This window comes from Culex pipiens, chromosome 2 (genome assembly GCF_016801865.2).
Source record: "Culex pipiens pallens isolate TS chromosome 2, TS_CPP_V2, whole genome shotgun sequence".
Lineage (NCBI taxonomy): Eukaryota > Metazoa > Arthropoda > Insecta > Diptera > Culicidae > Culex > Culex pipiens.
The window spans coordinates 41,045,799-41,057,856 of record NC_068938.1 but is presented as its reverse complement, the minus strand read 5'-3'; the positions used below and the strand labels follow the sequence as shown (position 1 = coordinate 41,057,856).

General features: G+C 39.7%; 3 protein-coding genes across 4 annotated transcripts; 2 read left to right on the top strand and 1 right to left on the bottom strand.

Moving 5' to 3' along the window:
• Nucleotides 1-636: 636 nt before the first annotated feature.
• On the bottom strand, nt 637-1,186 carry LOC120420326 (uncharacterized). The gene is made up of 2 exons (XM_039583323.2): nt 1,051-1,186; nt 637-998 (listed from the first exon to the last, which is right to left on the bottom strand). The coding sequence occupies exons 1-2, from the start codon at nt 1,054-1,056 to the stop codon at nt 663-665; spliced, it is 342 nt and encodes a 113-aa protein (XP_039439257.1). The 5' UTR covers nt 1,057-1,186; the 3' UTR covers nt 637-662.
• A 17-nt stretch (nt 1,187-1,203) lies between these two features.
• Nucleotides 1,204-1,963, top strand: LOC120420317 (uncharacterized). The gene is made up of 2 exons (XM_039583311.2): nt 1,204-1,338; nt 1,401-1,963. The coding sequence occupies exons 1-2, from the start codon at nt 1,333-1,335 to the stop codon at nt 1,920-1,922; spliced, it is 528 nt and encodes a 175-aa protein (XP_039439245.1). The 5' UTR covers nt 1,204-1,332; the 3' UTR covers nt 1,923-1,963.
• Nucleotides 1,964-3,741: 1,778 nt separating this feature from the next.
• Nucleotides 3,742-11,643, top strand: LOC120420071 (ankyrin repeat domain-containing protein 13C). Of its 2 annotated transcripts, none has more exons than XM_039582998.2 (6): nt 3,742-4,207; nt 4,790-4,831; nt 9,127-9,231; nt 9,298-10,094; nt 10,151-10,398; nt 10,846-11,643. In XM_039582998.2, the coding sequence occupies exons 1-6, from the start codon at nt 4,105-4,107 to the stop codon at nt 10,901-10,903; spliced, it is 1,353 nt and encodes a 450-aa protein (XP_039438932.1). In that variant the 5' UTR covers nt 3,742-4,104; the 3' UTR covers nt 10,904-11,643. The 2 variants fall into 2 exon arrangements, with proteins under 2 accessions (XP_039438932.1, XP_039438940.1); XM_039583006.2 differs by having other exon boundaries at nt 3,746-4,207; nt 10,866-11,643.
• Nucleotides 11,644-12,058: the final 415 nt, after the last annotated feature.

Below are 12,058 nucleotides of genomic sequence, written 5' to 3'. Positions count from 1 at the left end.
GACCTTTGGAAAGTCGTCTCAAGCAAAAGGATAGGCGTCGAAAAACGACGGTTTTTTCTGAGACGATTTTTTTGGGATCTTGTTAGGAGCACTGTTTGGAGTATGACACTTAAACAACATTAAAGCGAGGTATCAAAATATTCACTGAAAAAAATCCAATTCAAAGGGCGTAGATTTATTTCAATACTAATCGTATTCATTTAACACGGTAAACCTCGTTGGATAAATGTATGACTCGGGCTTAAAATATATTTTGTTATTTTTTTAATTTCCGGATAGTTGCTTCCTTGACTTGATATAAAGTCCACACTAACAAGTTGCCGTACCCAATAAAACAACAAAAATTACTTGTGAACTACTATTAGCTGAATGTAAAAAAGCGATGTCAAGCTTCCATTCTGCCCGTAGTTTGAATTCAAAGATATTCTGGATACTCAATTTCCAATTTCTTGGAATTTTGAAGAATTTTTTGCTTCATAATTAAATCGAATTAGTTTGTACCATCAATAAATTTCTTTAACTACTTTTCTTGAGGGCTCAATAAAAACTTCTTTATTGGTGTACTCAAAATAATGCTAAAGTCACAACATTTTCTTTTCTTTCATGCCATAGAAAATACAAATTTTAAGCTTCAGTAAACTATAAGATCTTTATTATATCAGTTACAGCCAGTACTTGTTGGTGTGTCCAAAACCATATCCTCCGTAGTTCCACAGTCCATTGTCGATGAGCTTTGTGTTTCCGTAAGCACCCACAACCGGAGCCGAGTATCCCCATGCGTTTCCATAGACTGGCAGACCTCCGTACACACCAGCCTGATAGCCAGGATAGCTTGCGACTGGCCCATAACGCTGAGCCAGTCCCTTTCCGTAAACTCCGTAGGGTGGCCACACCGAGGTGCTGATCGGAACCGGCACTGCTTGGGGAAGCACCGAAGTCAAGTACGATGGCTCAGCGGCGACAACGGCCAGAACAACCGTGAACAGGGCGATGATGATCTGTAGAAAGTTATTGTTAGTGAAGGAATAGCAGATGATTTCTGAAATTTACCTTCATTGTGGGTGTTGTTGATATTTTTGTTCACTATAGTGACTCTTGCAATTGAATGCTTACGAATGATGTCAACAACAAGTTTGTTCTTTATTTATACCAATTCGGATTTCTTTTTCGATTTCCTTGATGATTCATTCAACATCCTTTGCGAAAAACGATTGTTCAAAATTGGATAAAATTCGATGGCCTATATAAACTGATGGATTGTTCCAAAAAAGTCACAGTCGTCTTGCAGCTCATCAAGTATCCAACCAACAACCAAGCCAACCAACTGTGACAATGAAGGTGAGCCAAACGATTACCACCCAGAAAATCGGCAGTAATTAACAATTTTGCACCAATTGCAGGTCTTCGTCGCTCTTCTGTTCACGACTCTAGTCGCTGCCTCTCAAGCGTCCTATCTGCCATCGGCTTGGTCGTACGACAATGGCTTGAACTCCTGGAACGGACACCTCGGCGGCTATCCCTATGCCAGTGGACTGTCCGCAGGTTGGCCAGCGACCTCTGTCTACGGTGGCCTGTACGGTGGACACAAGACTGTAGTCCAAGCCAACCTGGGCCATAACGCCTATCCTTATGCTGGAGCCTGGTCCGGTGCCGGATGGCCAACGACGTCCGTGTTCGGTAGTCTCTATGGTGGGCTGTACGGAGGACACAAGACCGTGGTGCAGGCCAACCTTGGCCACGAGACCCCCTATCCGTGGGGTCAGCCATGGGGAACGTACGGAGCCGGTGTGTACGGAGGTGCTTGGGGACATCACGGACTGGCCCAGACTGTGGTGCCAGTGTCGAAGCAGATCGCGGCTACTCCAGGGTCGGTTCATGTAGCCGCGGTCCCAGTTGGTGGTGAGAAGGTCGTTGTAGTTTAATGCAGACGATAAGATGAAAAATAAAGTGACTCATACTTTTTAAAGAATTCATTTATTTATTTTAAAATTAATCCTGAGGATACCACAAATTCAATGTTATTTTTGAATCAATTTTGTAATAATTGATTTTTGTTTTTTTAAATTTAGAATTTGCTTTTGCATTTATTATTCATTTAATCAAATATGACAAATAAAAATTACGTCAGATTTGGACTCCCTGAACACACTCTCGATAAAATTAAGTGAATTCAAGCAATAAATAAAATTGCAATCTTCTAGTATAAATGGTATGGCATCGCTTTAAGCAAACACGCACACCTACGTTTATCTATGGAGATATCAAAATTAAGGGGGTGCGCATGGTTTCATATAAGATGGAGCGATAGTTGCTTAAGATGATTCCATGCTATTTAAACCAAGAATTTACAATTTAAGAGCGAGTCAGGTGTTGTTTGTAGTGCGTCCATCCTGGGAAATCCCGGGACAAAAATCACGGGATTTTTCCAAATCCGGGAATTCCCGAATCCCGGAATTTTTATAATTTTTCCCGGGAATTCCCTAAATTGAAAAAAAAAATCAAATTTTGATTTTTAAATTCAGTCTAGGTTGTGGAAACAGATGAACAGTTGAAAACTGAGAAATTGATAAAAATTTTAAAGCATTAAAATTTTTATTTAACTTATATCAGCATTCATTTGGCTTGTAAGAATTTTGAGTTTTGAGATCCGATATATAATTTTATATATTTTTGAAAAGACTGGGTATGATATACCTATATTCATGAATATAAAATGAAAATAATATCAAATTTAACTATTTTAAAAGATCAGCATCTCTGGTAAATCAGGATAAATGTTGCAAAAAGAGGATTTTTTCAGCACGAGTCGTACATTTATCCAACGACCTAGAAACCAGCTGAAATCAAATTAAAATACATTCTTCTGCGTTTAAAATCATTTTTAGCATGTTTGGGTTTATTAAAAAATCATAAGATTTTTTGAAAATTTTCGATGCAAAATCTTTTTTTTCGATACAATTTTTGTTTTTGTCAGATCTTAGATTCAAAGCTAAACAAAAATCTTTTCGGCTGTCTAAAAACTGCTATCCTTGTATGGATTGAAGTGTATACTATCACCAATCAATAGTATTGAGCTATCATTGAAATTTCCACCTTGAAAAACATACAAAATATAGTAAAATCATACATATAGGGAAAATTGGCCACAATCTGAGCACTCTAGGTTAACGGGAAGTGGGGAAAACCGGGACACAAAGTTTAAAGGTTCAAAACGCCAAAAAGCTTAAAAAGGCTATAACTTAGGCAAAATTCAATTTAATTTCAAAATTTCAAATGCATCTGAAAGGGCTTAAAAATGCAACAAAATGCAGGGAGAAGCATCCCAATTGGTTAAATCTAAAGGGCATTTTAGTGAAAATTTCAGGTGAGGTCCAAACGACGTCCCATACACAGGGGTATGCCCTGATCGTGGACTCGCTCTTAATCTACTATTATGGAATTTACTAAAACTCAATTCTGTCGATTTGAGTGTGTTTAGGGAGCAAACACATTTTCACATTACACCAACTACCATTTCAAATCCGCCACCATCTGGCTTGCATCGACGTCCGTACTTGAAACTTTTCTTGCTTTCATCGTCCAGAACGCCCTGCCGTACATCTACCCCAGTCGTAACTCCACAGCCTGCACAGCTGCGCACTCAAACACTTCAACCAGCCGTGAGCAGTGGAGTGGTTGTTTCCCCTGATAAACTGTCTGTCCGTCTGCTATTGCTGCTGCTGCTGCTGCTAGTAAAGGTAGAGGTAGTTCTGTCAAGTCAACAGCAGAAACGGTTCGATAACCGTGCGTGACTACCTGTCCAGCCCGTAACGCTCCCATTTCTCCACTGTGCTGTTGAGGTTGTGCTGTGGTTTCACCTTCACCTTCACCTCTCTCTCTTTCTTCATCTCAGCCTCTGTGTGGCTGCCGTTTGGCAGAAGGCCTGTCATGAAGAAGTGAGAGCCTCACGGCAGTATACACGGGGCGAGCCTAGTCACCACCAGCCAGCTCTGAAAGGTGTCCGGATATCAGTTTTTTCGCATTGCTTCATTCCTTCGAGTTGTGATTTTGTGACCCAGTGGAAAATGTTTGCATTCGGCTGGTTCTGCGCCCGGGGAAGATAGAATGTCCGAGTCGTACCCGCTGCACGAGTGCGTTTTCAAGGGCGACACCAGGAAACTGTCCCAGCTACTGCGGTCGCACGAGCCCACGGAAAAGGACAAACATGGTGAGTTTTTGGGCCGTCGAGAGCTGCTAAACACTACGAATCGGTTCGGAGTCTTCGGCAAAGTTGTTATAGCTGCTCAAGTTGGATAAAGAAATTCAATTTTCCTCCAAATTGAAATTGATACCTCAAATCAGTGCCCGTCGCATCAGCCCGTAATGGGTACAGTTTTTCCCACTTTAAAAAAGCCAACAAACAAACTATATAAATACACCTCACAGAGAAGGAAAAAATACTTCATGCATCGATAATCAAGACCCACCGCGACCGTCCATCGTAATGTCTAGTAGCTCTCTTCCTCCAACTCAATACAGCATGCCTGCGATTCACTACGCGAATCGTCCTCTTCCCCCTCAACCCTTTTCCCTCGTCGTCATTGCATCGGTTCCAACCTTGCGATTTTATTGATAAACAAAGCATAAAAAAGCTGCTATTCGTAGAAAGGAGAAAAAAAAAGTTGTAGGATAATACAATTGCGTGCTGGTTGCAATAAAATATGCAATGGGTCGTTCAATCGCTGCCAAGAAATAACTAAACCCTGTTTTATTCCTCTGTATCTTTTCAACATTTTCCTTTTTATTTTAGGCAATACACCACTGCATCTTGCGGTTATGCTGGGCAGGAAAGGTAAGTTTTCATGTGTGTAAGCAGCAATGAGAAGTGATATGCGACAGTTTTATGACTGACCAAACACGGTGTGGCTGGGAGTTGTGGGAAAATGTGATGGAATCAGAGCAAGGACGTGATATTTTGCCGAAATGAACCTAGCAATCGAAAAACGAAGAAACGATTTCTGGAACCAGAATGATAGTCAAAAGTCTATAAGGGACCATCCATAAACCACGTGGACACTTTTTTTGGGAATCTGTTACCCCCCCACCCCCCCTCGTGGACAATTGTCCATACAAAAATTTTTTTTTTGTATGGATCGTGGACAATCACCATCCCCCCCCCCCCCTTAAGTGTCCACGTGGTTTATGGATGGTCCCGAAGGTAAAAACTTCGAAAAGGATAATGAGTGTTTTCTGACATGATAAACTATGTTTACATTAGAATAAAAAATAATGTTATTTCGTTCAACTTGAACAAATGTTTCAAAAAACGAAAAAAAGACTGAAAATCAAAAAAAATAGCTAAAAAATTAAATTGCAATTGTTTTATACCTGCCAAATTGTTTTGCAATCTTTAGTTTACAAAATATGTAAGTTTTGACTTTATGCGGTACTGTACAGCGGAGTTTCCAAAAAAAAAAACTAAAAAATGATCGATCGATGCTTATTTAAATTCATGTTCAGTTGATTGGACTTCTAATTTCAATACAATTTTGGTTTAAAAAAAAACTTGTTTGACATAAACTAAAAATATACGGGATAGTAATTAAGGCATCATCAACTAAGTATGTTGCATTTTTGGGGTGAAGGTGGTGGAACAACACTACTTACATCAAGGTCTCTTGTTGAGAATTTCAAGTAGAAAGAAAAGTAACCTACACTAAAAAAGTTAAATTAACTATGAGAAATGCGTGTGTCATGATATCAAATCAAAACTTATTACATTTTCGAAACTTCCCAGAGCGGACATCTTTTAGTAAAACCAATGTAGGCAAAACAATAATTGCAAGCCATGGTATAAACATTTTAATAACATAAATATTGATAATAAATTCATTATTTACAGTTGTCTTACAATCATTTGTTATCATAAAATCTATGCCTGGAAAAAATATATTTGTGGAGTTTCTTTTTTGATCTAGAGTTTTTTTATAAAAATAATAAACAAAATTTTCATTTTTTGCTCCTGGCTCAAGGTGGTTTCAAATACAAAAAAATAAAGTTTTGTTTATTTTCATTCATCGACATTTTCTTTAATTTTAAACTTAAATTTAGGTTTTATGAAAACAAGTGATAGTAACACAACTGTATTAGTGAGCTTAATATCACACACAACGGCAAATTACAATCATTTTCAGATATCTATATTTTAGACATGTAAAAAATAGTTTGTGCAACGACACCAATCAGACGAATAGAATATGGCAGTTTTGTCAAAAATGTCTTTCTCAACTTACAGGTTTATCTTTTCTAGAGCATTTGAATTAGGATTGAAACTAGCGCAATAAAATCTTTTCGATTTTCAACTATATTTGGACTTTTCAATCTCTTAATATTTGAAATTTACGATCTTCTGAAATAGAGCATTATCACATCAATAGAATTCTACTGGATTCGAATCGATTCAAATGATCTAAAAATATCAATTATGCCTTTTTGCCTCCGAAGTAGAAAAAAGGCGCTTTCCTAGCACTTTCCACACCTTTCACAAAGTCCCCTAAAGGAGCGATGAAAAGTAATAATCCCCTCATTCAACGTCAAGAGCCGTTCTGATGATGGAAGCAAACTTAGCAAAGTTCATTCGAGTCTGGAGTCTGCCAGCGTTTTTTTTTTGTTCTGTCATATCTGAGCAAAAGAAAAACCATTCCATGAGTCGGTGGGAGGGCAAATTATTTCATGGTGGAATATGAAAATGGCGTGTTTGCCCAATTCAGCGTTTGACGAGGACTTCAGCAGAGTTGAATGTTGATATCTGAAGTACACTCTTTTCAAATGTTACCTCCATACATTCCGAGAACCGTAAAATGAAAGTTCAAAACTCCCAGCTGTGCGGTCATACTTTCAAGTTAAAAATAATCTCAAGGTAATTGACTTCAAATGACTCCGATAAGATATCGCATCGTTTCGTTGTTTGTTTATCAGTTGTCGGATGATAGTGATGTCGCAGTTTAGGCACTTTGCAATTCTTGAGTAGCAGAGTGCGAAACATTGCGTCAGACACCGTTGTAGAACAATGTGTAGCTATGATAAGAAATGTTGACAGTTTCTCGAGTCAAGTATGAGAAATTAAGGCATTTGAATAGACAGTTTAACATTGCTTAGCAGTACTTAAAATTGTCTAATCCTTAGTAGATAGAACATTTTTCCAAATTTAAATTTAAATAAAATTATGACAAGTTTATTTTAATAATTTCTAAACTTTTATTTTATTTTCTGAAGACTTAATCAAACAAAATATGTACAAATTGTAAACCAGCCCTCTAAAAAGCTGAAGCGAACTGTGAATAATGAAAAATCAATTAACGCTCCTTTTAGCTAGGAATATCAAACACAGATTTCCCCCTCCCTTGGTCCTTCCTAGCAAGTTTGTCTCACCCACAAGCTTAACATTTTGAATATAGAACGTCTCTACTGATTTGCCGAATTTCATTAGAGGTGGAAACGTTTCCCCACTCATTCCATGTCTAAAAAAAATGGAATATCAATTTTTGTGTTACTCTTCAAACTCTCATTGACGACAGGTGGATTTATAAATTCAAAGCTGGATTGAAGTAGGTTCTCAAAAAACTGTTCAAAATTTTTCATCTGAAATCGTCAAAAATCATCACGAAAATTGGCGGAAAAAGTCAACATAAGCTTTCCCGCCAATACATCTTTTTCATCACCTGTCCCGCCAAACTTCCGTTCAGGAATTTTCCTTCCCGTCCACCGATTGAAACCCAGCGTGAGTCCGACCTTCCAAGGCTCGTAAAAGCGTGTTCTTTTATTGCCAATTTCCGTGAGCGCACACCATTTTCCGCACCACCCACCCGCGGGAGGAGGACTTTATACATCGCGCGCGCATCGGCCTATATTTAGTGCGGAGGTTAAGCTTCTGTGGCGATATTGACGTATTGGCTTCATAATCGAGAAAAAAGGGAAAGGGAGTTCCGGATGGACCTGTGATTAAGGGTGAGGTTTTCCTCCCGGTTGACCGTCCGCTTGATTTATTGAATTGGGACAACTTGTATTTGTATTTTGTTCATATAAAAACCATTGAATGATTTTTTTTATTTTTATTATAGAGTTTTTCAGCCGGAGGCTGGTTCAACTATGAAATGAGTTTGAAAATGAGATGATTCTGGTTCAACGTGCCGTCATTTGAATAAAGAACATTATTTCAAGAAACCTAATGATATATTTTAAGATTAATTCAAACCAGAAGAATTTCCGACTGTAAAAATAAGCTTGACACTTTTGATTTGTAACTTGCCGTTTGAATTCCTGGGTTTCAACATAAGTCAATTTAATAAATTATAGAATATTGAAATAATTTACTTAATTGCCTATTATTTATGAACAATGTTTCTGATGCCCTTAAAAACTTTATAATTTTTGCATGATTTTTAGGAAAACAATCAGCTGTTTATTTCTACTGAATATTGTTTAATGGTTTTAAGATTATAGATTAGATTTATTCTAAAAACTTCACAAAACATCCCTTTTCGGCAAAATCCCAACACGTTACCAATTACACTCAAGCCCCGATGGTTTGACATCAACTGTTGACAAACGAACGGGGTCACCTTTTAGTTTGACACCCCTTTCACACGGAGTTCACACACACTACCAAACGTTTGTTTTGGTAGTGTTCGTGAGCGCCGTGTAAAAAGTGACAGTTCGTCACTTTTTAGTTTGACTTTGACCAACCAACGGGATACAAACTAAAACAGTGTCAAATGAAAAAGTGACCAACCACCGGGGGTTAAGTGTATGCGAGCAAACTATTTAAACGACTTACAACCTTACAACAATCTCTAAAATCATTATTTAATATTTTAGCTAAATCACGATTTAGGTAGAGATCCTTAATAGGGAGACTGGTCGAAGTGAATTTGACGTACCCAAACAGACACGAGTTTGACGTATCCAAACGAGCATTTGCCTTTACGCCCAGCAAAACTTATCAGTGTTGCCAAGCTCAAAACATACGTTGCCAGATCGATTTAGCCAGCTTAGACCAGTCTCCCTATTTAGGGTCTCTAGATTTAGGTGCATCGCTCGCTCAACAAAGTTTTAATTTTGATTACAATTTTTTTATTCATATTTCAGAATGTACCTACCTTCTGCTTGCCCACGGCGCTCCGGTTAAAGTGAAGAACCAGCAGGGATGGTCCCCGTTGGCCGAGGCCATCTCCTACGGAGATCGGCAAATCAGTTAGTATTCCTCGAATGTCTTCAGCTCTTGAAATCATTTCTGAACATTTTATTTTTTTCCTCCAGTATGTTCCTTACTCAAGAAGCTAAAGCAGCAGGCCCGCGAGCAGATGGACCAGCGGCGGCCCAACCTGGTGAAGGCCCTCAAGCAGATGGGTGACTTTTACATGGAGCTCAAGTGGGACTTCCACTCGTGGGTACCGCTGATCTCGCGCATCCTCCCGTCGGACGTCTGTAAGATCCACAAGTCGGGCTGCTCGATCCGGCTCGATACCACGCTGGTGGACTTTTCCGACATGCGCTGGGAACGGGGAGACATTTCGTTCATCTTTCGGGGTGAGAACCCACCGAAGGACTCGCTGACGGCGCTGGACAACGAGTGCCGTTGCTATCAGCACGTGCGCCACGAGGAAACCGAGATGGAAATCGAGGACGAAGTGGACATTCTGATGTCGAGCGATATCCTCGCGGCGCAGATGTCGACCAAAAGTATTAGTTTTACGAAAGCACAATCCGGCTGGATCTTCCGCGAGGACAAGAAGGAAACCGTCGCCGGACAGTACGACAGTGATCTCTACACCATCAACGGGCTGACGCTGGAGCAGCGAAAGCGCCGGGAGCATCTGTCCCGGGACGACCTGCAGAAGAACAAGGCCCTGATGGAGTCGCTGACGAAGGGCGGCCAGGCCCAGGGGTACGACCAGAACGGGGAAATCATCCGGAGAGCGTCTCTGCAGCCACCGCCCAGTCCCAGTATCAGCTGGGAGGAGTACATCGGAGCCGAACCGGGACAGTATCCCAACATGGGACGTGAAGTAGTGTATAAGGAATCGAATAAGAATTTTAGGGCTACCGTTGCTATGGTAAGTAATACCAGTAAAGCAGAAGGCGACCTACTAAACTACCCTTCATCTTCCAGAGCAAAGATTTTCCGCTAAGTGTGGACATGCTGCTGAACGTCCTGGAGGTGATCGCCCCCTTCAAGCACTTTAGCAAGCTGCGCGAGTTTGTGACGCTGAAGCTGCCCAGTGGTTTCCCGGTCAAGATCGACATCCCGATCCTGCCGACCGTGTCGGCCAAGATCACGTTTCAGAAGTTTGAGTTCCGGGACGACATCTCGCCGGACCTGTTTGTCATCCCGGGCGACTACAAGGAGGACAGCATGAGGTGAGGTGTTGATGTTTCGCAATTTGAGTGGTTTGGTGTTTGCTCGGTGGTTGTTGATCAAGGATTTTGAGGAAATGTTATGCAATCAATCAAAACTGATGTATTTGTCTAAAATTCTTATTCTTCGCTAGCAAATGACTACTCTGGCGAAATCGTGGTAAAACACTTATACGAAAGCTCGATATTAACATAAATCGCTCAGTCTTGGCACATATGGTTCCGAATATCTTTAGATAGATGTTTAGCTTATTGGTGACAATTATTTCGTTCAATTTGTATTAATTTATTTCAAAGTGTTTTGGGATAATTTTTAGATTGAAGCCATTCCGAATCAATAACGAAACACGTTCTGTCAACAACCACCGTGTCCATTTAAATGTGTTGAATATTCCTCTTATCTTGCAGTTTTTGGCTAATTTCTCCACTTTTTGTCACTAACATCATCAGATTTCTAATCTACTTTATAGATTTCCTGATTTATGACCTTTCGATTTCGAACAATTGAGCTGCGGAACGCCGGAATCACGGAATCCCACGTCGTCATCGTCGTCGTCACTGGCTGTAATTGTCACGCCCCTTGTCAATCTGGAACCTGTAGTATTTGCCAACGGAACGACCGTTGATCACTCAATTATCATAACCATCATCATCATCATCGTCATTGTCTCACCCAGAGGCAGAAAGTGTATCGTAACCCATATCATTCCCATCTGCAACCAATTCGTAATCTGAGGGCCGAAATATCAGCAATAAAGTCGCATCGGAGATCGTCAGGCCAACCTCACCTATAAAGTTAACCCCTAAGTTTGGCTGCAAACGGAACACAGGTCATTCAAAATCCAATAGAAACTTCTACTCTTCAAGTTTAGTATTTTTGTAGGCAACTTTTTAAAGTTTGATGAAAAAGGTAATCACTTGATATCAGACAGCAAGTAACAGCATAACTCATGACTGAAGGTGAATTCTGAATGTATAGGTTTGACGATAGATTTTAATCACATGAACAACCCAAGTCAAAGAGCAAAGATAATTTTTCAAACCATTTTTTCTGCATCCCTCAATCATCTGACTATATACAGGTAAATTAATCCATTCCATTAAAAGTAAAACCACAGTTACGAGACGCAGGAAGTTTAGAAATGAATTTTGAACAAAATGTAACCAAAACATTTTACTATTGTAACCGATATGACCTAAAAGCATAACGTATCAGATTGGAATAAAAATCGAAAGCTTTGTACTGCATTCTCTTTTTACAATTTTCTAGAATGAAACTCAGTAAAATAAACAACCTAACATCAAAAAAGGCAATCAAACCAATGCTCGCTAGCCGCACCTCTCGACATTTTTCAAAAATCTACAACTACAAAAAAAACCCTAAACTACTCTCCACACACCTAACATGCAGACGTGAGCCAAACTTTAAATCCTTGAAATCTATGTTTCCTCAATTAAACCTTAGCCGACTGTTAGGATAACTTGCATGCAGTTCATAGCCCTAGTCGATGCAATTGTTTGCCGAGAGCTCTCGCTTATAGCAGTAGAACAAGTCCAGAAATTAGGCATTGTGCGATCGTTCAATTCTTACCGCAAATAAAGAAAGCCACAAAGACATCATCGTTGGCGAAAGAGTCGACTTAGTCAAATCTGCCCTCGGGTC